At 48.0% G+C, this 22,648-nt stretch overlaps 1 protein-coding gene across 4 annotated transcripts in view; it reads left to right on the forward strand.

Annotated features, from left to right (window-relative positions):
• LOC119943539 (transcriptional enhancer factor TEF-1) overlaps positions 1–22,648 on the forward strand; it is a 299,094-nt gene that overhangs the window by 232,124 nt on the left and 44,322 nt on the right. For 2 of the 4 annotated variants that reach the window (XM_038764590.1, XM_038764588.1), the window contains 3 exons: positions 7,231–7,295; positions 9,462–9,524; positions 9,613–9,675. In XM_038764590.1, coding sequence (XP_038620518.1) covers positions 7,231–7,295; positions 9,462–9,524; positions 9,613–9,675 — 191 coding nt within the window. The remainder of the gene's footprint in view (positions 1–7,230; positions 7,296–9,461; positions 9,525–9,612; positions 9,676–22,648) is intronic. The other 2 variants (XM_038764591.1, XM_038764589.1) reach the window with 2 other exon arrangements.

Raw genomic sequence — 22,648 nt, forward strand, 5'->3', positions numbered from 1 at the left:
GTTTGTACGGATTTATTACTCTATTTTATGTGTACATATTTATTCTATTTATTTTATTTTCTTAATATGTTTTGTTTTGTTCTCTGTCTCCCCCTTCTAGACTGTGAGCCCGCTGTTGGGTAGTGACCGTCTCTATATGTTGCCAACTTGCACTTCCCAAGCGCTTAGTACAGTGCTCTGCACACAGTAAGCGCTCAATAAATACGATTGAATGAATGAATGAATGAACTCCCAGCCCCGGGCTGCATCCACTGGGCCGCGCCTCATTTTCTCGTTTGCTACGACTTCTCTTCCTCTTCCCCCCTTCCTGACCTTTCACTTCCTCTTGCCCTCTCCTCCCTCTCCTCCTCCTCCCTATCCCTAATTCCTTTGCTCCACACCCCCACACCACTTGTGCCTGCACTTGTGCTCGGCCTGTGTACAGACTAGGTCATAACAATGAAACTATTTGACTTTTAGACTGTGAGCCCACTGTTGGGTAGGGACCGTCTCTATTTGTTGCTAACTTGTACTTCCCAAGCACTTAGTACAGTGCTGTGCACACAGTAAGCGCTCAATAAATACGATTGATTGATTGGAGGGACCCTCCTTTCTCACCTCAGATTCTCCCATTTAAACTGTGAGCCCCACCTGTACAGGGACTGTGTCCGACCTAAGGAATCCATACCTACCCCAGCCCTTAGAACAGGGTTTGACACATAGTAACGCTTAACAACAACAACAGAAAACCCCGGTGTCTCTGCCTTCATCCGTGGGGCTGGAGAGGAAGAGTGGGGGTTCCCGGGGGAGCCCTGCTTTTTGGACACTCACTCCTCCAACATCTCTAGTTTCTCTGCTCCCTTTATTCACCCCTCTCTCAGCCCCAAAGGTACATATCTGTAATTTAGTTATATTACGTCCGTCTCCCCTCTGAACTGTGAACTCGTTGGGGGCAGGGATCTATTAATTCTGTTACGTTATACTCTCCCGAGCGCTTAGCACAGTGCTCTGCGGGACCTTACGATATCAGAGAAACAATGCGATTTAGTGAAAAGAGCACAGGCCCGAACATCAGGGTTCTTCGCTTCTATTCCCAGCTCCGCAATTTACCTGTTGGTCACCTTTTCACTTCTCTACGTCTCTGTTCCCTCATCTGCACAATGGGGATTTATTCATTGATTCAGTTTTATTTATTGAGCATTTCCTGGGTACAAAGCATTGTACTATGCGCATGAGAGAGTACAATATACCAATAAACAGACACATTCCCTGCCAATAGTGAGCTTACAGTCTGGAGGGGGATCAGTTCTCATTCTCCCTCCTACTTAGCCCTACTTGGGACCCATTTTTCTTGTATCTACCCCAGTGCTTAGTACGGTGCTTGGCACTCAGCAAGCGCTTAACAAATACCACACATACCCCAGTTAATTATTTGAAAACTTCCTGGACGTGCATCCTCGCAGCTAAAAACCACCTTTGTGGGCACAGGATGGAGGGCCGCGGGTGGTGGTATCAGTTGTGCCTGCATGCTTTTATGGCGTTGGGCAACTCTCTATCCATCTGGTCCCCTAGCTGCTAGCTCTGGTGAAGAAATGAGATTTCTCTGCCCCAGTGACATTGTTTCATTGATTGCTGTTTTCCCAAAGGTAGGAAAGGGCAGTCTCCAAACCCCAGTCCAGAGTCGCAACACGGTCATCAATCCATCGATCGTATTTATTGAGCACTCACTGGTTTGCAGAGCATTGTACCAAGCGCGGGGGAGAGTACAGCATAACAGAGGTGGTAGACACGCTCCCTACCCACAATGAGCCTAGAGTTTAGAGAAACGGTCATGAAATGGATAAGGAAAATGTCTTTTGTGCGTCTTTTAGGATCACACTTACCATTAGTATCACAATGATCATTAGTGGCATTTATTGAGCCTTCACTTGAAGAAGCATTATGGCTTAGTGGATTGAACTCGGGCCTGGGACTTAGAAGGACCCGGGTTTTAATCCTGGCTCCACCACATGTCCGCTGTGTGGCCTTGGGCAAGTCACTTAACTTCTCTGAGCTTCAGTTACCTCATCTCTCAAATGGGGATGAAGAGTGTGAGCTTCATGTGGGACAGGGACTGTATCCAACCTGATTAGCTTGTATCTACCCCGGTGCTTAGAACAGCGCCTGACAAGTAAGCGCTTAACAAATGCCATCATTACTATTACATGGAGGGGCATAGGAGAAATAAGACACTCATCCCTGACCTCAAGGAGATTACAATCCAGCGCAAGTTTTCAGCTTCTAATCGTAGAGTTGAGTTTAAAGAATACGCTTGGTGTTCTCTCATAGGTGCCAGTTTTTTGTTTTGAGTGGGAGGGGTGAAAAGAAGATGGGGATTTTTGTAGGTGATGGAGCTGGGGAAGAGATGGGATGTTTTCGGGCCCTGATTGGAAGCTCGTAGGTTTTGATCGAGACTTTGGATGAAGGGCAGTGGGAGCTAAGCTCCAGAAGCTTGCAGAGTCCCACCAGCGTCCTGTCCAATGGCTACTTCTGTACTTTACCGTATATTGAAAAATCAACAGAAGGATTTTGAGAGAGGAGAAACACAGCTTCAGTCCCAAGACCTTTGCAGTAAAAATGTGGGGAGACCTGGCCCTGGATAATTTACTTTGGTCTTTATGTTCGACATTGTTAGCACCAGTCGCTATGGCAATGTTTTTGAAGTGGCTAATTATTAACTCCATAAGGGTTAATAAAGGCATTCCTTATTAGAAGCCCGTTCTTGCAGTATCCTCCAGCTTGGTGTATTTGGAACTTTTTCAGAATAGCATTGGTTGTAAATACTCAATTTCAGGATGTTTATTTAAATGTGGAACTTGTTCTTGTCCAACTTGTACTTCCCAAACGCTTACTACAGTGCTCTGCACACAGTAAGCGCTCAATAAATACGATTGATTGATTGATGTGGAAGCTTTCATTTAGAGACAGAGAGAGATTGTTGTTGCTACTCCGGGTTTGTTTTCTTTTTCATGGAGATGGGGTTTTTTTCCCACTTTTGGTACCTCGTCATAAACATAAAAATCAGTCGGCAGCAAAAGAGTATTTTGTACCATTGTAGAGTAATTGTGTAGAAATTTTGGACCAGAGAATTACTTACTCTGCTTTCCCTGTGCTGCAGGTCTGTCTCCTTCCCCAACCTTCTCATCTCTTTCCATAATAATAGTAATAATAAAAATAATAGTCTCTGTTCAACGCTTACTATGTGTCAAGCAGTGTTCTAAGCGCTGGAGTTGATACAGGCTAAGCAAGTTGGACACGGTCTCTGTCCCACATGGGGCTCACAGTCTTAATCCCTAGTTTACTGATAGAGAACTGAGGCACAGAGAAGTGAAGTGACTTCCCGAAGGGCACACAGCAGACAAGTGATGGAGCCGGGATTAGAACCCAGGTCCTTCCGACTCCCAGGCCTGTGATCTTCCTTCTATTTCTCCTTTTATCCTTCTCTTCCTCTCCACGTTTCCTTTTCTCCTTCCTGTCTCCTCATTTCCTTTTCTCTTTCCTCTCTCCTCCTTTCTCCTTCCTCTCTCCCTTTCCTCATTTCCCTTTCAACTTCCTCTTTCATTTCCCTTTCTCCTCCCTCTCTCCTCATTTCTTTCTCCCTCCTCTCTCATTTCCCCTTCTCCCTCCTCTCTCCTCATTTCACCTTCTCCTTCCCCTCTCCTCATTTCTCTGTCTCCGTCCTCTCTCCTCATGTCCTCTCTGTCAACTTCTTCTATCTCCCTTCTCTTCCCCCCTTTTCTCTCCATTTAGATTTGTAGCCTTCAGATCTCCATTCAGTTTTCTCTCTTGTTCCCCTTTGTGTGAATTCGTCCTCCTCATTTTGGTGCCTATTTCGGTTTGAAGTGGGGCTTCAAAGCCAAGCCCGAGCTTCCCTGGCCTCCACGTCTGCTCTGGCGGCGGAGTTGTTCTTTGGGGTAAAACAATAAAGAAGCAACTCAGTTCAGAATCCCCAATTCGCTCCTAACTTGAAACAAGAGGGAGACGTCAGAGAGGCCTGTGAACCTGACCGAGTCAGGGTCCCATCGAAGCCCCCTGAGGTGCAGCCTTCCATGGCCGTTTTGACGAGACCGCTCGGCCGTTGCTTCAGGGAGTGGGTGTCTCTTCCTCTTGCGGCTCCGAAACCCCATTCAATTACAAAGTGGCTCTTTTTGCCGTTCAAGTCAAGTAGCTCCGGTCTACAATTTCTAGCCACAGACCCTACCATTTGCTGCTCCTCAAACATGACCTTGAGGTCCCGTCCCTCCACCGCAACAACTTGAACCGGTCTTCGGTCCGCTGGAAAACAAATAGACTGCTGCCGACCCAGCCGTCCTGCTTTCCCGCTTCCTCCCGCTGGTGTCTGTCGTGTGCATTCCAGGCTCCTCGGATAGCTCCCTCTCCGGGGAATGTCCCAGAGGCGATAGAGATGGATGAGGGATGAAACCACAGTGCCGGTCAGGGCTCGACTGCCGGAATATGCCTACCAACTCTGTTGTACTGCACCCTCCCAATTGCTTAGTACAGTGCCTTGCTCACAACTCAGTAAATACCATTGACTGATCAATTGACTGACCAAGGAAGGAGGTGGTTGTCAGCAGGCCAAAGCCACTGGAGGTCATTGTGGTGAGGTTCTTGGGATTTTCCCAGAGCGTCTTGGGGACGAAAGTCCCGCCAGAGCTCCACAGGGGTTTCCTCCCCTACTTCCAAATTGACCAAATGTCAGTACTGTCATTCTAGGCCCAGTAAAAAACGAGGAGGAGGATGAGTGGATCCTTTGCCTCTAGGACCTTTTACCTCTGGGTATTTTCCCCCCCAACTGAGTTAACTTCAGACTTGGTGGTTTATCTCTTGAGCGGTGAGGAACTCACTGAAAAGGGTAAATTGAATGTCTTTAAAAGGAGGGCTTTCCATCAGGGCAGATTTTCAAGCCCGGTAATTGTTGAATTTCACCTGCCAGTACAGCATGGCTTAGTGGAAAGAGCACGGGTTTGGGCGTCAGAGGACGTGGGTTCTAATCCTGGCTCCGCCACTTGTCTGCTGTGTGACCGTGGGCAAGCCACTTAACTTCTCTGTGCTTCAGTTACATCATCTCTAATAATAACAATAATAATAATAACAACAACGATATTTGTTAAGCGCTTACTATGTGTCAAGCACTGTTCTAAGCGCTGGGGTAGATACAGGGTTTTCCCACGTGGGGCTCACAGTCTTAATCCCCATTTTACGGATGAGTTAACTGAGGCCCAGCGAAGTGAAGTGACTTGCCCAAAGTCACACAGCTGACAAATGGCAGAGCCAGGATTAGAACCCACGACCTCTGATTCCCAAGCCCGGGCTCTTTCCACTAAGCCACACTGCTTCTCAGAAGTCACTTGACTTCTCGGTGCCTCAGTTCCCTCATCTGCAAGAGGCGAATTAAGACTATGATCTCCAAGTGGGACATGGACCAGGTCCAACCTGATCATCTTGAATCGACCTCAGCGCTTAGTACAGTGCCTGGCACATAGGAAGCACTTAACAAATACCATTACCATTACAAGAGACTCTATATTGCCCTGCCCTGAAGACTTTGGGAAATTGGGGTTGGAAAGAGCCTCTTCATTGAGAAGCATATCAACCTCAGCCCCAGAGCACGTATGTCCTATCTCTAAATTATATATTATAAATTGTATATTATACATTATGTATTTCTGTTCGCATGTGTCTCCCCCTCTAGACTCTGAGCTCATCACAGTCAGGGAACTCATCTGCCAACTCTGTTGTATTGTACTCACCCAGGCATTTTCTACAGTGCTCTGCACAAATAATGATGATGATAATGATGATGATATAGACGTAGAAACATTGGGATTGACATCCAAATCCTTGCCTTCCACACTGGACAGGGAACCCTGTCTGTCAACTCTGTTGTACTGTCCTCTCCCAAGTGCGTAATACAGTGCTATGCACAAAGTAAGTGCTCAATAAATAGTATTGATTGATGGATTGGGAATTGATTCCTCATTTGTGGTATTTTTGACTTAGTTAAGCTTTTGGTGGGTAGAATTATAATTCTATAATTCCAGGAACCCACAGGTGGGTTCCTTTGGCTTCTCTGGTCTCTAGCAACCTTAGCTGCTGCGAGCTGCACAGTAAGCGCTCAGTAAGTATGATCAAATGAATGAATGAATGTGCAGGTTTTGTATTACGGTAGTTTCCCACAAATAATGTTGGGCTCAGGCTGCAATCTATACACTGTTCTTTTTCCTGAGGATCTTTTTTACGAATGGTTCCATGACTTCCAAATTTCTCCATCAATCCTAGGGATTTACTCGCTACCTTCTCTAGACTGGAAGCTCCTTGTAGACAGGGACTGTGCCTACTAAATCATTTGGGAAACATTGTGGCCTAGCGGAAAGGGCTCGGGCTTGGGAGTCAGAGGACCTGGGTTCTAATCTGCCACTTGCCTGCAGGGTGACTTTGGGCATATGCCAACTTCTGTAGCTTCCTCATCTGTAAAATGGGGATTCAGTTTTACTTTCTCCTACTTAGACTGTGAGCCCGGCAGGGATTGTGTCCGACCTGATTATCGTGAATCTACCCCAGTGCATAGTACAGTGTTTGGCACATAGTGCTTAACCCCTTTCGCTCCACCCTCAACCGCATAGCACTTATGCAGAGATCTTTAAATTATAGGTTACTTATTTATTCATATTAATATCTGCCTCCCCTTCTAGACTGTAAATTTGTTAAGGGCTGGGAATGTGTCTGCTAATTCTGTTGTATTGTACTCTCCCAAGCACTTAGTGCAGTGCTCCACACATAGTAAACATTCAGTAAATACCATTGATTGATTAGTATGTACCATAAAATAAAATAAAATAAAAATTGTGTTGTACTCTTCCAAGCAGTTAGTACAGTCCTCTGCACACAGTAGGCACTCAATAAATACCATTGACTGGCTACCAACTCTATTGTATTGTACTCTTGTAAGCACTTAGTACAGTATTCTGCACACGGTAAGCGCTTAAGATTGATCAACTGATGTAGCGTTCTGTAGACCCTAAGCTCTTGTGGGCGAGGATGCGTCTGTTACGTTGTCCTCTCCCAAGCGCTCAGTACAGCGCTCCGCACAGTAAGCCCTCGAGAAATACGATCAACTGATTGTCATTGGGCTCAGACTCATTGTGTTGACTTTACAGAAGGGGGGACCCTTCCCAAATGGGTGCTGACTGTACCTTCTTTTCGTTTCAGGTAGGAATGAATTGATAGCCAGATACATCAAGCTTAGGACAGGGAAGACACGGACCCGGAAACAGGTAAAATGATCCAGCTGGAGACCCTGCATGTTCACAAATGCCCCAACCAGGCACCTTTGGCTGCAAGCTGTCTGTGCGTGAGGTCGCCCCCCTCGCCCCTCCGGACCACCCACGCTGACTTCACTGCCCCAGCCGTTGGGAGATCTACACTCCTTCTGTTTCCCGTTCATCATTTCAGTGACCGTCCCCCCACCAACGCACGTGATCCCCACGTGTCTCGGGCACACATGGAGCCGTGAGGGCCTCGTGCTGGGGGGGAAGAGAGAGAGGATGCTGTCACCCACACCGTATCCCGCTTCTCGCTTCCCTCCCTGAGATGCCTATCGCACATGCAGCTTGGCTTGCATGTCCAGGAACTAGAGCATTTCCCGATTTGTTTTCCAGTTAAACCCCTGGGCCAGCTGCCCCTTTCCAGGGAAGTCATACGCTGTCCCCCACCGGCTGTGGAAAAGTAATAGAATATAGATGCAGATCCACGGCACCATGGCTACTTCAGTGGATAGTTCAGCCTAGAGCTATTGTGACTGAAACGAAGGGAACCTTTAAAGCTCTCCATCCCCTCACCCCCTCACTGTTTTTTCCATACCTGTTGTTGTCGAGTTGCACTTTAGGGCTTCATCTTACTTTGGGGGTTATGTAATAGCTTTAACCTCTGGCCTGACTTGAGCCTTTTTCAGAAGACCGAAAGGGATATCGCCATATGACTTCTTTTGTTTTTTGTTTTTGTTTTTGTTTTTGATTTTCTCCATTATTCTTGTGAGAATTCATCTCGCTGTTGAATTTTAAGAAGGTGCGTTTCAGAGTGGTTGGCCCAGTTCTGAATGACTGCAGAGCTGGGGTACTGGAGCTTAAGCGGTGGACTCCAATCCTCCTCTTCCTCTTCCTCCTCCTCCCCCACCCCCTTTTTCCCAAGCCCAACTATTGGAGACCAGAACCGCACAAAGACCCAAATTTAAGGCCTTGTGTCTTGCGGGGCGATTCCCAACAGAGTCGTCTCCACCAGTGAGGCGGGTGATGGGAGCTGGCAAGGGAAAATGGAGGTGGGGGAGGATTCCTATCTTGCCATGGGGCCGAGAAAGATCCGATGCCCCATCCTCAAGACGATCATAGAACTTCCTTCCTCGGATGGGCAAGACATTTTGGGACTGAGGATATTCCTCAGCGAGACTTACTTAACCTTAAAAGTACATTCACAACCTCTGAGGCAGCTAACACTTCCCTGTTCCCCTCCACTGGGAGGGAAGCTTGGTATTTCGGGCCCTCCCTCTCCCCGAGAGCGTCTTTCCGATAAATCCGGTACTGGTCTGTCTTGTAGGGTAAGCAGACCATGACCCGCTGAGCCCCAAATGTGTCTTTAAGAGAAATCCCATTCCGTCGGGACCCCGGACATTTGTGAGGTCCCCCTGAAGCCTTGAGAGTCTTATAGGGCAGGGTGGGAAATTCTGACTTCAGTAACTCTGTGTTAGACAAATTCAAATAGCTCTTCACTGCTTTTCAACCGACGGCCAAATCGACCTGAAACCCATCCAGATTGAATCGCGACATCGTCGCTACCTAGGGTAGAGGATTAAAGAAAGATATCATCCAAATTTTTCAATGCTTCGGCGAAATTAGTCAGCAGTGCTCCATTTCCACGGCTCTGTGAAATCTCCTTTATACGTCCGTACTGTTTCAGCATCTGCTATGGGATCCAGAGCTGTTAATGGGAGCGAAGCATAACCGATGGTTTCAGTTCTCCCACGCCAGAGAGTGCGTTAATTCGTGGGCGATATTCCTGGATGGCGAGAGTTAGAGAAATTTCCTCTCCCAGGCCTGGAGAAGTACATTTTTCTTTTTTTAAGGCGCAATGCAGCGGCCTGTTTTCCTTTGTTTGTAAGCATCCACGATTTCTCTTCCGTAAAAGACTACGCACCATGTTCTAGGCGCAACTTTGCTCCCGAACCAAGTCACTGCAGTGATGACCCACCCGCTCCGCAAAGCGTGAGAGAATATTCGGGAGCTTTTTGGGGATCTGCCGGCTGGGAATGCTGCCCCCTAACAACAAAGCTTCCTTGAGATGCAAATAACCTCCCCCTCCCCATGATTCCCGAGGAGCAGATGTTTTATATTTGATTTCCTTTTTGTTTGTTTTGTTTTGTTTTGTTTTTATAAACCTGAACAATGTAGGTGTCTAGTCACATACAGGTCTTAGCCAGGAAGAAAGTTCGAGAAATCCAAGCCGCCATTAAGGTACGTTTGACTTGCCCAGTTGTAGGGGCTATTCATCTCCATGGTTACAGGCTTTTCCTTTGTTTTCCTCCCTTCCCCTACCCTGCAGGTATCTAGTCACATTCAGGTTCTTGCCAGAAGGAAATCTCGTGATTTTCATTCCAAGCTGAAGGTATGCGCTTTCCTGCTTTTTGGCTTGTGGTTGCTATGCATCTCACTTCCTGTTTTCCATGGCGACTGGTGGGTGCCTGCGATTTCCCTGTAACCTAGTTTTCTTGCATGCGATGGCTGTTTGCCTTTTCTTTGTATTCCATCTCTGGGTTTCTGCCCTCCACTCGCCTCCACATTAAACCAAGCATCTCTTTCTGACCGACATGCAAATGCAAAGTCAGCGAGTCTTGATAACGCCCCAGCACATAAACGTGATTTTTTTTATTTCTCTCTTTTTTTCAACTCTGTTGGCGGCTCTCCTCCGTCCTGAGTCCCAGGCTAGATCCGTAGGATGCTGACCGAGAGAGGAGAGGGGTGGAACTGGGAGCCCGGGACGAATTTTTAGGGTGGAAATCCAAATTCTGAGCCTTCCAGAGTGTTCAAAGATACTTTCAGTTTGGGCTTTGAAACGCTTTTGAGAACACCTAGCAAAAACGATGTTTTTTAGAGTGAATTCTCTTTCCACGGTGCCTGGTGGGCATTTCTTAACCTGAAATGCCCCCTGCGTTGCTTAATATCGCTTGTAAGCGGGCCATGTCATTTCCAGAAGAGAGCTTTGGGGTGGAGTGTTCGTGGCTTTTTAAAAAAACCAACAAGTACAAGGGTTTTGGGGGGTTTTTTTCATTGTATTTTTGAAGCCTCTTGATCGAAACCACGTTTGCAATCTGAGCGTTTTAATTTGCACTTTTTCAATTTACACTTGTGCCCCACTTTCCAGTTTCCATAAAATGCATTCTTTAGTGGAAAATGGAACTTTAGGAAAAGGTCGATAAAACCTTTCAAATTTTGCAGGGGAGAATATGGAGCTTTCCCCAAACTCCTCTGAAATGCAGGGGGTGGGAGGGCTTTGAAGTTGAAGGGGTGAGTTATTTTTAAATTACGGATTATTCCCTTGTGGCTCTTTCCTGAAACCGCCCGATATTCTTTTGAGTTTTTGTTTTTTAGGTGGGGGGTTGGGGGGGTCCACATAAAAATCAATCCTGCTTTTCTCCTACTTAAAGAAAAAAAAAAAGGTGTTTCACAGTCCTAAGTGGTGAACCCTGGAACGGCATTATGTAAATACCAGACTGGCTTTGTAGCGGGCCTTCTTGATGGAAGCAGTGGGAAGCATGCTGGCAAGAGTTTATGGCTGATGGTGGCTGGCTTTCTAGCTGCACTGGCTGAGCAGTTGGGTTGATGATGGTCGGGGGCGGCTAAGACCACTTTATTTATCTCGCTTTTTAACCAAGGGGGCAATAACCCAGCTAGAATGTAGCAGTCCCGTCATCTGGGGAAGTTACAGTGACGTGCTTCGACCCCTCTGCCCAAGATGAAAGATGGGTGGCCAACGATAGACGTTTTGGACGCTTTATCTCCACAGTCCCGTGATGGTTTCGCACTTGCTCAGTTTTCACGGCTCCGGGTCGGAGATCCGGAGCCACCGATAGGGATGAGGGAAGCCGCTCTCCTTTCCTGCAGTGATGCCCTCTCCATCAGCCTCCCTCTCACCTAGGGAGGAAGCTGTTTGTCCCGTCATGTTGTGTTTTGTAGTGCGTGTGCATATGTGTGTGATTTCTGTTTTTGTAAGGAAGCATACCCTCAGCCCCACCCGTCTGAACTGGCAGGTGGCATCTCTTCCTAGGCTCGAGGGCATTTTGCAGCAGCACTGGAAAGGAGTCTGAGCTCTACAAATACCCTCCCCTCCCCATCGCTCCCTTCACCCCACAGCCCAAGGAGAGACTGGGATGGCCGACCCGCGGCCCACCCACGTGTTTGATTTGAAAGATGAAAGGCGGAGGGATGTAATTGGGGAAGACTCGGGGCGGGGCCTCGGCTCAAAAGTTCCTGAGAGCAGGATGGATCTGGAGAGGTGAGCTCGGTTCCTATGCTGTGCATCTCTCCCTACACTCCTCTCCCTCTCTGGGCGGGCCGCTCTCAGCCTCCTCCACCACCATCTTGGGCTTGGCACACCTTGGTATCCCGGCAGCTATTGGCAGCACCTAAGGTTACCAGACGCGCCTTTTGCCAAACATCCCCCCAACATGTGATATTACTCAGTCTATAGTATTTATTAAGTGCCTGTGGTGTTTAGAACACTGTTGAATCGGAAGTCCTGGGCCTTGACCCCAAGGTGTTTACCAGAATCTAGAGAGGGAGACAGACACTAGAATAAATTACAGATAGGAGGAAGTTGGGGGCTGTACCTGAGTTAGTGTTTAAGAAATGAGGTATGTAAGGTGTGTGCAGAAACATTTTGGGAAGTTGAGGGTACGTAAGTACTTGTCGGTCAGTCAGTCGTATTTATTGAGCGCTTACTGCGGGCAGAGCACTGCACTAAGCACTTGTGAGAATACAGTATAACGTTAAACAGGCATGTTTCCTGCCCGTGGTGAGCTTACTTGAGAATCAAGTTGGTCTAGAGGAAAGAGTTAGGGTTTGGGAGTCAAAAGACCTGGGTTCTAACCCTGGCTCTGCCAGTTGCCAGCAGTGTGACCTCAAGCAAGTCACTTAACTTCTCTGTGCCTCAGTTTCCTCATCTGTAAATTGGAGATCCAGTACCTGTTTTCTCTCCTACATAGTGCGGGAGCCCCATGCGGGATGAGGACTGTGGCCAACCTGATGAATTGGATCGATCACAGTGGTTAGAACTGTCCTTGACCCATAGTAAGTGCTTAACAGGTATCGTCATCATTAAGTACTTTAGGTGGTGAAGAGTTAGTGGGGGAGACATATGCAGGCAGGGGACCGACCATCTGTAGACCAGACTGCGCGGAGTAAAATGGGAATGATTGACTCTTCTCCCAGGCATGCACTTCTGGTGGTCATTGGTCCTGTATTGTATCAGACAGTCTGGTTTCCAGTCACTCACTGGTATTTATAGAGTGCTTACTATGTGCAGAGCACTGTACTAGGCACTTGAGAGAGTTCATTTAATTCAATCGTTTTTATTGAGTGCTTGCCCTGTGCAGAGCACTGTGCTAAGCGCTTGGAAGAGTGCAGTACAACAATGACCAGACACATTCCCGACCCATGACAAGCTCACAGTCTAGAGGGGCAGATGGACATTAATATGAATAAATAAATTACAATACAACAGAATAAGTGGGTCTGTTCCCTGCTCATAAGGAGCTCACAGTCTAAGGGTTTTTCGGCCAGCCTGTCCCCTGTCCAATTCCAACACGGTCCTCACAGCGGGCACTTATGGCTGGTGTCACCTCTCTAGCTCTGAGCCTCCTTCCACCGTGGCTCCTGCTGTCGGGATCCACGGCTCAGGCGTTGCCCGCCCTGGGCCTGACGGAGGAGAGCAGAGGATCTGGGCCAGCTGGGAGGGTCACAGAACCCTGAAGAAATGGTTTTGGTCTGGCCCGATTCGGGCTGAGATGAATGCGCTTTTTCAAAATGGGAGTGCCATCACTAGCAGACATAGATGTGCTCTCCATGGGTTTGAACAACCCGTTTGGGCCTGTCTTGCAACATATAGAGACGGTCCCTACCCAACCACGGGCTCACAGTCTAGAGTTCTTCAAGGGAGAGGGTGTAGATGGAGAATAGACGGGGACCCAGAACTGAACCTTGAGAGACCCCCACAGTTAGGGATGGGAGGCAGAGGAGGAGCCCGTGAAGGAGACTGAGAATGAACGGCCAGAGAGATGAGAAGAACCAGGAGATGACAGAGTCGGTGCAGTTGGAAGCAGCTGAGGGGTCAGGGAGGATAAGGATGGAGTAGAGGCCCTTGGATTTGGCAAGAAGAAGGTCGTTGTTAACCTTTTTGGGGGCGGTTTCTGTGGATCAAAGGGAACAGAAGCCCTATTGGAGCAGGTCAGGGAAAGAATTGGAGGAGAGGAATTACTCTAGGCCCCATGGGGCAATTGGCCAGGCAATGGAAGAGATGCTCTTCCCTCACCCTTGACTCCGCTTCAGCCCCCTAAGCTGGTCGGGCACCGTCTTCTCTGCTTTATTTAAACTATAATCAGTCAGTTGTATTTATTGATGATTATGATTGTGGGATTGGCATGTCCAATTACAGTTAATGACAATGTTTTGTCTCCAAAGCCTGCAGCCTTGGAATTGCCTTGACTCCTCTTTTTTAATTATTACTATTGTTATTACTATTATTATTATAATAATTGTTAAATGCTTTCTATGTATCAAGCACTCTAAGCCCTGGGGTAGATAGATGATAATCAGGTTGGACACAGTCCTTGTCCCACATCGGGTTCATAGTCTTAATCCCCATTTTGCAGATGAGGGAACTGAGCCCCAGAGACATGAAGTGACTTGCCCCAGAGATACGAAGTGACTTGCCCCAGAGACATGAAGTAACTTGCCCTAAGTCACACAGCAGACAAGTGGCGGAGCCGGGATTAGAACCCAGGTCCTTGCTCTCTTTCGACACTTCTACCCAGTCTGTTGGTAAATCCCTGGTAGTGTTTCTTCCACTGTATCTCTTGGAGCTGGCCTTTCTTCTTCAATCAAACTATCACCACCCTGTTCTGGGCACATGCCATATTCCAGCTAGTTAGACTACCGAACCACCATTCACACTGATTTCTTTCTGTTTTAACCCTGCCTCTGCCACTCGGATTGTCTTCCCAAAATATTTCCCTACCCGTTTCTCTCCAATCTTGATAATCCTTCAGTGGTCAAGCAGAAACTCCAATCCACTGACTTTAAGTCCCTTCATTCATTCAATCGTATTTATTGAGCACTTACTGGGTGCAGAGCACTGTACGAAGCGCTTGGGAAGTAGAAATGGGCAACATGTACCCAACAACGAGCTTCATCAGCCAGCTCCCTCTTCCTGTCTTTTCCGTTTCTCTCTTCTGTCTTTCAACCCCCTCCGCCCCACCCATCTCTCAATCTCTCTTCCTCCCTGCTCACCTTCTCCCAAGGCCTCAGTCAATTAATCAACCAAACAGTGGTATTTACTGAGCATTTATTTTGTGTAGAGCACTGTTCTACGTACTTAAGAAAGTACAGTATAAGAGAGTTGGTAGGCATGTTTCCTGCCTACAAGGGCTTAGAGTCTACAGGCAGACGTTAATATAAATTACAGATAGGTACCCAAGGGCTGTGTGACTGAGGGCCGGTTGGAAAATCAAGTGCTCGAAGGGTTCAGATCGAAGTGTGTAGCGATGCAGGGCGGCATAGGAGAAATAAGGAATTAGTTAGGGAAGAACTCTTGGAGGAGATGTGAATTTAGTAAGGCTTTAAAGATGGAGAGAGTGGTGGCCTCTTAGATATGAAGGAGGAGGGAGTTCCAGACCAGAGCGCAACGAGGGGCAAGATAGATGAGCTTGAGGTACAGTGAGTAGATTTGCTGCAGAGGAGTGAAATTTGCCTCATTCTCAGTTCTCCCCCTACTGATCCCTGGTTTCCCCTCCTCCTTCCTGGAGGTTTAGACAGTAAACTCGTGGGCAGGAAACATGTCTACCAACTCTGTTGTACTGTATTCTCCCACATGCTTCGTACTGTGCTCTGCACACAGTAAGCGTTCAATAAATACCATTGAAGATGGGCTCCCTCTCCCTTCAAATCCACCAGGCCCCAGCTCTCCCCATCTTCAAAGCAGTTTTGAAGCCTGCGCTCCTCCGCTAAGCCCCCACCCTCCGATGAATATTTCTTCTCCTCAAATACTGTCTCAGCACTTTAGCTTCATTTAGGGACTCACAACGTCCCGTAGTGGTTTCTTGTATGGAGCAATTCCCTTATTCAACGATTTAAGCGCTTCTTCCTCCTATCTGAAAGTTCTGTTGTTTCCCCACTGATCGTACACGATCCTTATGGCCAGGATCGTGTCTTCTTCCTCTTCTGTACACTCGACACAGTTGGGTCTCTCAATAAATATAAGTGATTGATAAGAATTGGCTCCCTGGGGTCAGAATTGTCCCCACCTAGCATTCAGTTGTTGAAGAAAAATGGCCCATTCTTCCTGAGAGATAATCTGGATCTTCTCATCTTCATGGTTCAGTGGAAAGAGCACAGGCTTGGGAGTCAGAGGTCATGGGTTCTAATCCCGGCTCCACCACTTGTCAGCTGTATGACTTGGAGCAAGTCACTTAACTTCTCTGTGCCTCATTTACCTCATCTGTACAATGGGGACTAAGACTGAGCCCCACGCGGGACAGCCTAGTTACTTTGTATCTCCCCTAGTGCTTAGAACAGTGCTTGGCACATAGTAAGCGCTTAACAAATACTATCATTATTATTATTAATATTTATCTAGAAATCAATCAATAAATAAATTGTATTTATGGAGCATTTACTGTGGGCAGAGCACTGTACTAAGTGCTTGGGAGAGTACAATATAGTTTTCTCTGGTAGAGTGGGTGGGGCTGGGGAAGGTATAGAAATCAATGGTATTTATTGAGCATTTACTGTGGGCAGAACCCTGCACTAAGCACTTAGAAAGAAGGGGAGGAGCCTAAACTTTCTGCCCTTCTCTCCCGAAAATGGTCTGTGTTTCATCTTCTTATCTCAGAGAAGCAGCGTAGTTAATCAAGTCAGACAGTCCCTATCCCACATGGGGCTCAAAGTCTAAATAGGAGGGAGAACTGAGAGTGAATCCCTGATTTACAGATGAGGAAACTGAAGCGTAGAGGAAGTGAAGTGACTTGCCCAGGATCACAGAGCAGACAAGCGGCGGAGCCGGGATTAGAACCCATGACCTTCCGACTCCCAGGCCATGCCATGCTGCTTCTCTAGGACATGCCACCTCCCATGATTAGGAGGGAGAACAGAGAGTGAATCCTCAGTTTGCAGATGAGAGAACTGAGGTCCGGAGAAGTGAAGTGACCTGCCCAAGATCACCCAGCCAGCAATGGCCAGAGTCAGGATTAGAACCCAGGACGGAGCCCTTTCACTAGGCCATGCTGCTTCTCATGGGCGGGCTCGTCCCTCTGGGCCCTCCTTTTGAGCCTGGGAACCTTGGCCTCGAGCAGTCACCGTCCACAGGCAGCATGCGGATTTCAGAACGTCGCTTTCGTCTCCCAGGATGTCCCCGCCTCACCACGGGGAGCGTGGGAAAACCAGGCCGCCATCTCCGGCTGCCGTTTCTTTCTCTCCCGGAGCCACCGTAGTCCTCTCTAGTCACGGCAGGCAGGCTGGAGGCGGGAGCCCCCCCCCCCCCCCCCCCCCCCCCCCCGCTGGGAGAAAGGAAACTGAAACGGGAAGCGGAGTCTTCATCCATTCGGCAAAAACCTCCGTAGGGGCGGTTCCGAGGAAGCCGAAGAGCACGCGTCCAGCTTTCCACAGACTCCGACTTGGAAGGGAGGACTCCAGGGCTGGGATGACATCAGCCCGGGGAGACAGTAATCCACGGAAGTTTAACGGGCTCCATCCAGCTGTCAGTGACTAATTTGGTGAACTAGACTTTCCTTCCCGAGGCCAAGATCCTCATTCTTCCTAACACTCTGGCCCTCACGACATGATTCCCGGATTTCTTTTTTCCTGAAAGAGCCCCGGCCATGGCCTGCGGGTTTTATGTTTTGGGGAGCTACGAGAGGATGAAGAGCCCCAAAACTCAACAGTGCCCCGTGAAGTGAATCTCACAGGTGGGGAGAGACCTTTTTTTATGCAATGCACTTGCTATGTGCCAAGCACCATACTAATCCCTGGCATAAATACAAGTCAATCAGGTTGGACACAGGCCCTGCCCCACGTGGAGCTCCTAATTTAAAGCTTCAAGGTTTTCCATCATTTGAATGATCTGACCTCCTCCACGAGCATAGCTCTGGGGAAATCGATCCATCAGTGGTATTTACTGAGCGCTTAACGTGTGCAAAGCACTGTACTAAGGCACTTGGGGGAGTGCAACACAACAGGCTTGAGAGGCAGAAGGACATGGGTTCAAATCCTGGCTCCTCCCCTTTTCTGCTATGTGACCTTGGGCCCGGAAGTCAGAGGACGTGGGTTCTAATCCTGGCCCTGCCACATGTCTGCTCTGTGACCTCGGGGGAAGTCACTTAACTACTCTATGCCTCAGTTGACTCTTCTTTAAAATGGGGATTGGCTGTGAGCCCCTGGCGAGACAGGGACTGTGTCCAACCTGACTACCTTGTGTCTTCCCTGGTGCTTAGAACAATGCTTGGCACCTAGCAAGCGCTTATCGAGTACTACAATTATTATTACCTTGGGCAAGACACTTCACTGCCCCGTGCCTCAGTTACTTCATTTGTAAAATGGGGATGAAGGCTCTGAACCCCGTGTGGGACAGGGATTGGATCCACCCTGATTATCTTGTATCTACCCTAGCACTTAGAACAGTGTTTGGCACACAGTAAGTGCTTAACATATACCATTGAAGTCTTGTGATTATGCCCAGGGAGGCTTTCAGCCCTTTGCGGAGCCCTGACTATGCCTTTTGAGGGTACCTACTATAGTAGAGTCCAAGGCCAAAAAAGCCAGAAACCACATCTAAATGAGTTGGATGATCAGCCCCCTCCATGGCCCTAGGGCTTCGCTGCTCTGGGCATTTCTTCTTCCACAGTGAGGTGGTCCTCGTGACCCACCCAACTCCATAAAAGGACCCAAATCCATTTGTCGGACCCACTTTCCCGACAGGGTTTGGTCTTACCCTTGCACCCCCGGAACCACGTGAAGTAACCCCATCATTTTCGGCCCCGTCTGCAGTCGGAAGGACCGAGTGTCAGCTTAGGGCCTCAGTTTCCTCATCTGTAAAATGGGGATAAGACTCTGAGCCCAATGTGAGACAGGGACTGTTTCCAACCTGATTAGCTTGTATTTACCTCAGCGCTTGACACATAGTAAGCGCTTAACAACTGCCCTAATCGTTATACTTACTCTGAGCCGAGGCTGATTCTGTCTGATGTTCATTTGGGCCCCTGACTTTTGTGGGTGTTGAGCTGGAGGAGGATCCCCACCTCACCACCGCTACTGTCCTCTTCCAACCTTCCAGTTTCACTCCTGCCCTTTCTTCCCTCATTCCCCACCCCCCACCCTTATCCCTGAGAGTTCGAGCATCCTTAGGCGGGATGCCAGGGAGCAGAGGAAGTGAGGGCTGGGTATTTTAGAGCAAGGACTTGAGCTAATTCCCAGTGGAACTGCTGCCCTGCCAGGAAGAGCTGAATTCAGCCACTTCAGATGCTGGTGTCGGAGGCCCAGAGGAAACACACACAGGTAAAACCTTACTTTTCCCCTCCAGAGAGAGGCTGAAGGTACAATAAATGCAGCTGCCACTGGTCGTTGGTCGCCACCCAGCATGCCTACAGGTGACGCTTAGACCACGTTTTAATCCCCCTTCTGCTGCATTTCCATCCCTGTAGAAAGAAAATAGTATTGACAATTATAGAATCCTAAATATAGCCCTTTGCTTCTATTTTCTTTAAAAAAAAAAAAAAGACCAGTGATAAAAGCCTTGCAACATTTCCTTTGATATGAATGGAGTCTTCAGCATTCTGAAATACAATAAGATGGATTAATTGCTGCTCATTAGGCAGGAAGTTGGGAGAGCTATGAATGTGCATTCTTTTCTTGGCATTTGCTGTTGCTTGACTGAAATAGCCAGCTTTTGTATTTGCTACAGTCTTCTCTAATAACCAGCAAATTAGAGATCATGGCTAGGAAAATTCAAGTACTCTCAGTCTTTGTCCGGAACAATTGCATATTTTTTGTGATCTGTTTATCTTTTTTTTATGAGCTGCAGTTAATAATTGCAAAGGTTATGGGAATCAATACATTTTGGCTAGAAATAACATCTGCAGTATGACTTATTAAAAGAAGAATTTCTGTGTTTGGGTCGTATACTTTTCCATAAAAGCTATATTGCAAGCAAATCGCTGCTTTTCCTAGGCCATGTCATTTTTTTTTATTTCTTGGAAAGTTGCAAATCATTTCATAGATACTGATGGCTTCTGAATTTATGGTCTTGTTTTATCTGTCATTTTCTTTGGCTCCTTTAGCGGACTAGCATTTGAGCCACTGCGAATGGGGCCTTGTTTATCACTGGAGAACCCGGGCTTTTTTTTTAGCAGTGGTATCGGGAATTGATTGTGTTATTGTACTGTGTGATGGATATACTTGAAGGATTAGGCCGTTAGAACTTTCTGCCCAGGCATGCCCATCTAGCTTCTTTTTATGACATTTCCAAATTTGTAATTGAATGACATCTGACTTCTCTAAATGATCAGCTGTCTTCCAGAGGCCTTGAAATCTGGGGAGATGCTGGTGGGAGGAAGGAGGTGGCAGAGATAGCCCCTCTCCCCCATCTCCTCACCCCTAGAGTCTGATTCATAAAATATCCCTCTCTTGGGAAATGGGCTTGTGGGCGGTGACAAAGTAGAAGAGATTTTCCTGAAGCTTTTCCCCTTTGTGGCCATGTGCATTATATATCCAAGTTTCCCAAGTAAATACTGGAGAGATTTGGACGTCAAATGGTGGTAGTCAGCGGAATACTGGATCCGAACCGCAGCCGAACTCTCCGCCTGGGAATAGTGAATAGCAGTTGGGCCACGTTCCCCAAAGCCGTTGGAGCAACTGAAAGCCTGAAGAGTTTGGATGGTGTTGGGGGTCTTAGAGGTCGGCGAAGCCGCTGAAAGCCGTGTTTGAGGAGGTCTCTAGGCTGGGCTTTGGAAGCCCAGCAGGGCCTCAAGGAGAGAGTGAAGCGTGAGCCGAGAAAGACAGGGCCATCTAAACCTTCACATCGTCTTTCCAGAGACTGCCATCTTGGGCAACTTCCTTTGGACTCTGGGAAGTGAGGGGCGAAGAAGAGCATTTATCTCGGGAAAGTATTTCTACCTAATGAAGACTGTGGTGGCGAGCAAAGCACAGATTACCTCATTCATTCATTCATTCAGCTGTATTTATTGAGCACTTACTGTGTGCAGAGCGCTGTACTAAGTGCTTGGGAGAATACCATACAACAGTAAAGAGACGCATTCCCTGTCCATAATGAGCTTACAGTCTAGAGGGGGAGACAGACACTAATATAAATAAATTACAGCTACGTAATCAAGAGCAGAGCTGTCTTCCCATCCCACCGGGTGTCTGCGATGTGCTGCGATTACCGTTAACCCTCTTCCGCCCTCCCCCACATCCAGGCCTTCCGGTGCGCAAAAACATCCAGTTTTTTTTCCTTGGGCCAGCTGGATGCGGCTGTGGGGCGAGAAGCTTCCAGAGAGTAAATAAGATTCAGTGGGGGCTGCCGGGCTTGCCCCCTGAGAGAGGTTTGCCTCTCATTATTGAGGGGGGAAGAAAATTCAGTCTCACTCTGGGCTTGGGCCATACTGGCCACCTGAGGGTTCGGGGCCCAGGAGGCGGGCCCTGGGGCACTTGGAAAATCAGACCAGAAAATGTCTCACAGAAACGTTTCACCCAGAGGAACCCGTTCAGCACCAGGCTGTCACCTCTGAGCTAAAGAGGCCACAGGTTCGAAGCCAAAAGGGCTCCTCCCCTCTCTCTTTGCCCCCACTCCCACCCCTGACCTTCCCACCTCCCTCCAACACCTAACCAGGACATCCCCTCCATACACGCTGAGAAGCAGCATGGACGAGTGGATAGAGCACCGACCTCAGAGCCAGAAGGACCTGGGTTCTAATCCCGGCTCTGCCGCTTGTCTGCTGTGTGACCTTGGGCAAGTCACTGGTCGCAGTTCCCTCATCTGTCTAATGGGGATTGAGACTGGGAGCCCCATGTTGGACAAGGACTGTGTCGAACCCGATTTGCTTTTATCCACCCCAGTTCTTAGTACAGTGCCTGGCACATAGTAAGTGCATTACAAATACGACTATTATTATTATTATTGATATTATTATTATTATTTCACACACCCCAAAGCTGGGGAGACCATCGTCATGGCAGTCCAGTTCCGCCAGGTTTCCGGGAACGCCTCAAGAACCCGGTGGGGAAATAGAAAGGAGCGTGGCATCGGTATCGACCCAGAGAAACCCTCTCAAGACCTGATCCTCTCTGCTGGTGTCGTGATTTGGTTTCGGCTCCCGTGGCAGCCGGGCCTCTACTTTGGAGGTTACTTTGAGCAAACTGTCTTCCCCTTCAGTATATGCAGGGTTTGTTTTGGCTCGTTGGGTGCCCCCGTTTGAGCCCGTATACACATTTGAGCATCAGTTTAACATGGCACCAAGTCCCGTGACCCAAAGGTACGATCTCCATTCGCTCTTCCAATTCAGTGTCGTCTGGGTTGTCCTACTTGACGTTTACCCTGGGCAGGGCAGGGTGACTCCAAGTTCTCCCCCCTGCTCTCGCTCCATTCTTTCATTCATTCAGTCATATTTATTGAGCATTTACTGGGTGCAGAGCACTATACTAAGCACTTAGGAGAGGACAATACAATAACAAAAAAAACGTTCCCTCCCTCCAATGAGCCGACTCCCCTAGGCTATAAGCTCGTCTGCCAATTCTGTTGTATCATACTTTCCCAAGGGCTCAGTACAGTGCTCAGCACAGATTAAGCACTCATTACATATACCATTGATTGGTTAGTTGATGTAGCTGGAGGGCAAACCTATATCTCCCGCCTATAATAATACTAATAACAATTATGGTATTTGTTAAGTGCTTACTATGTGACAGCCACTGTACTAAGCACCAGGGTGGATACAAGCAAATTGGGTTGAACACGGTCCCTGTCCCATTTGGGGCTCACACTCTCGATCCCCATTTTACAGATGAGGGAACTGAGACCCAGAGAAGTGAAGTGCCTTGCCCAAGGTCACGTGCCAGGCAAGTGGCGGAGCCAGGATTAGAACCCATGACCTTCTGATTCTTAGGCCCGTGTTTTATCCACTTTGTCCAAGCTGCTTCTGTTAGCACAACTCCTTGTGTTTCCACTCAAGAACCTAAAACCAGAGTGCTGCCTTCTTCTCAGGTCTTTACAACTCCTGAAGTGAATGGACCATTTCCCCCTTGGAGTTTTTCGAAGATGCCACCACTTACCGTCCAAGCAGGGGCCCAAGATTAGACTTTTTTTTTTTGATAGGAAG

This window comes from Tachyglossus aculeatus, chromosome 22 (assembly GCF_015852505.1).
Source record: "Tachyglossus aculeatus isolate mTacAcu1 chromosome 22, mTacAcu1.pri, whole genome shotgun sequence".
NCBI lineage: Eukaryota > Metazoa > Chordata > Mammalia > Monotremata > Tachyglossidae > Tachyglossus > Tachyglossus aculeatus.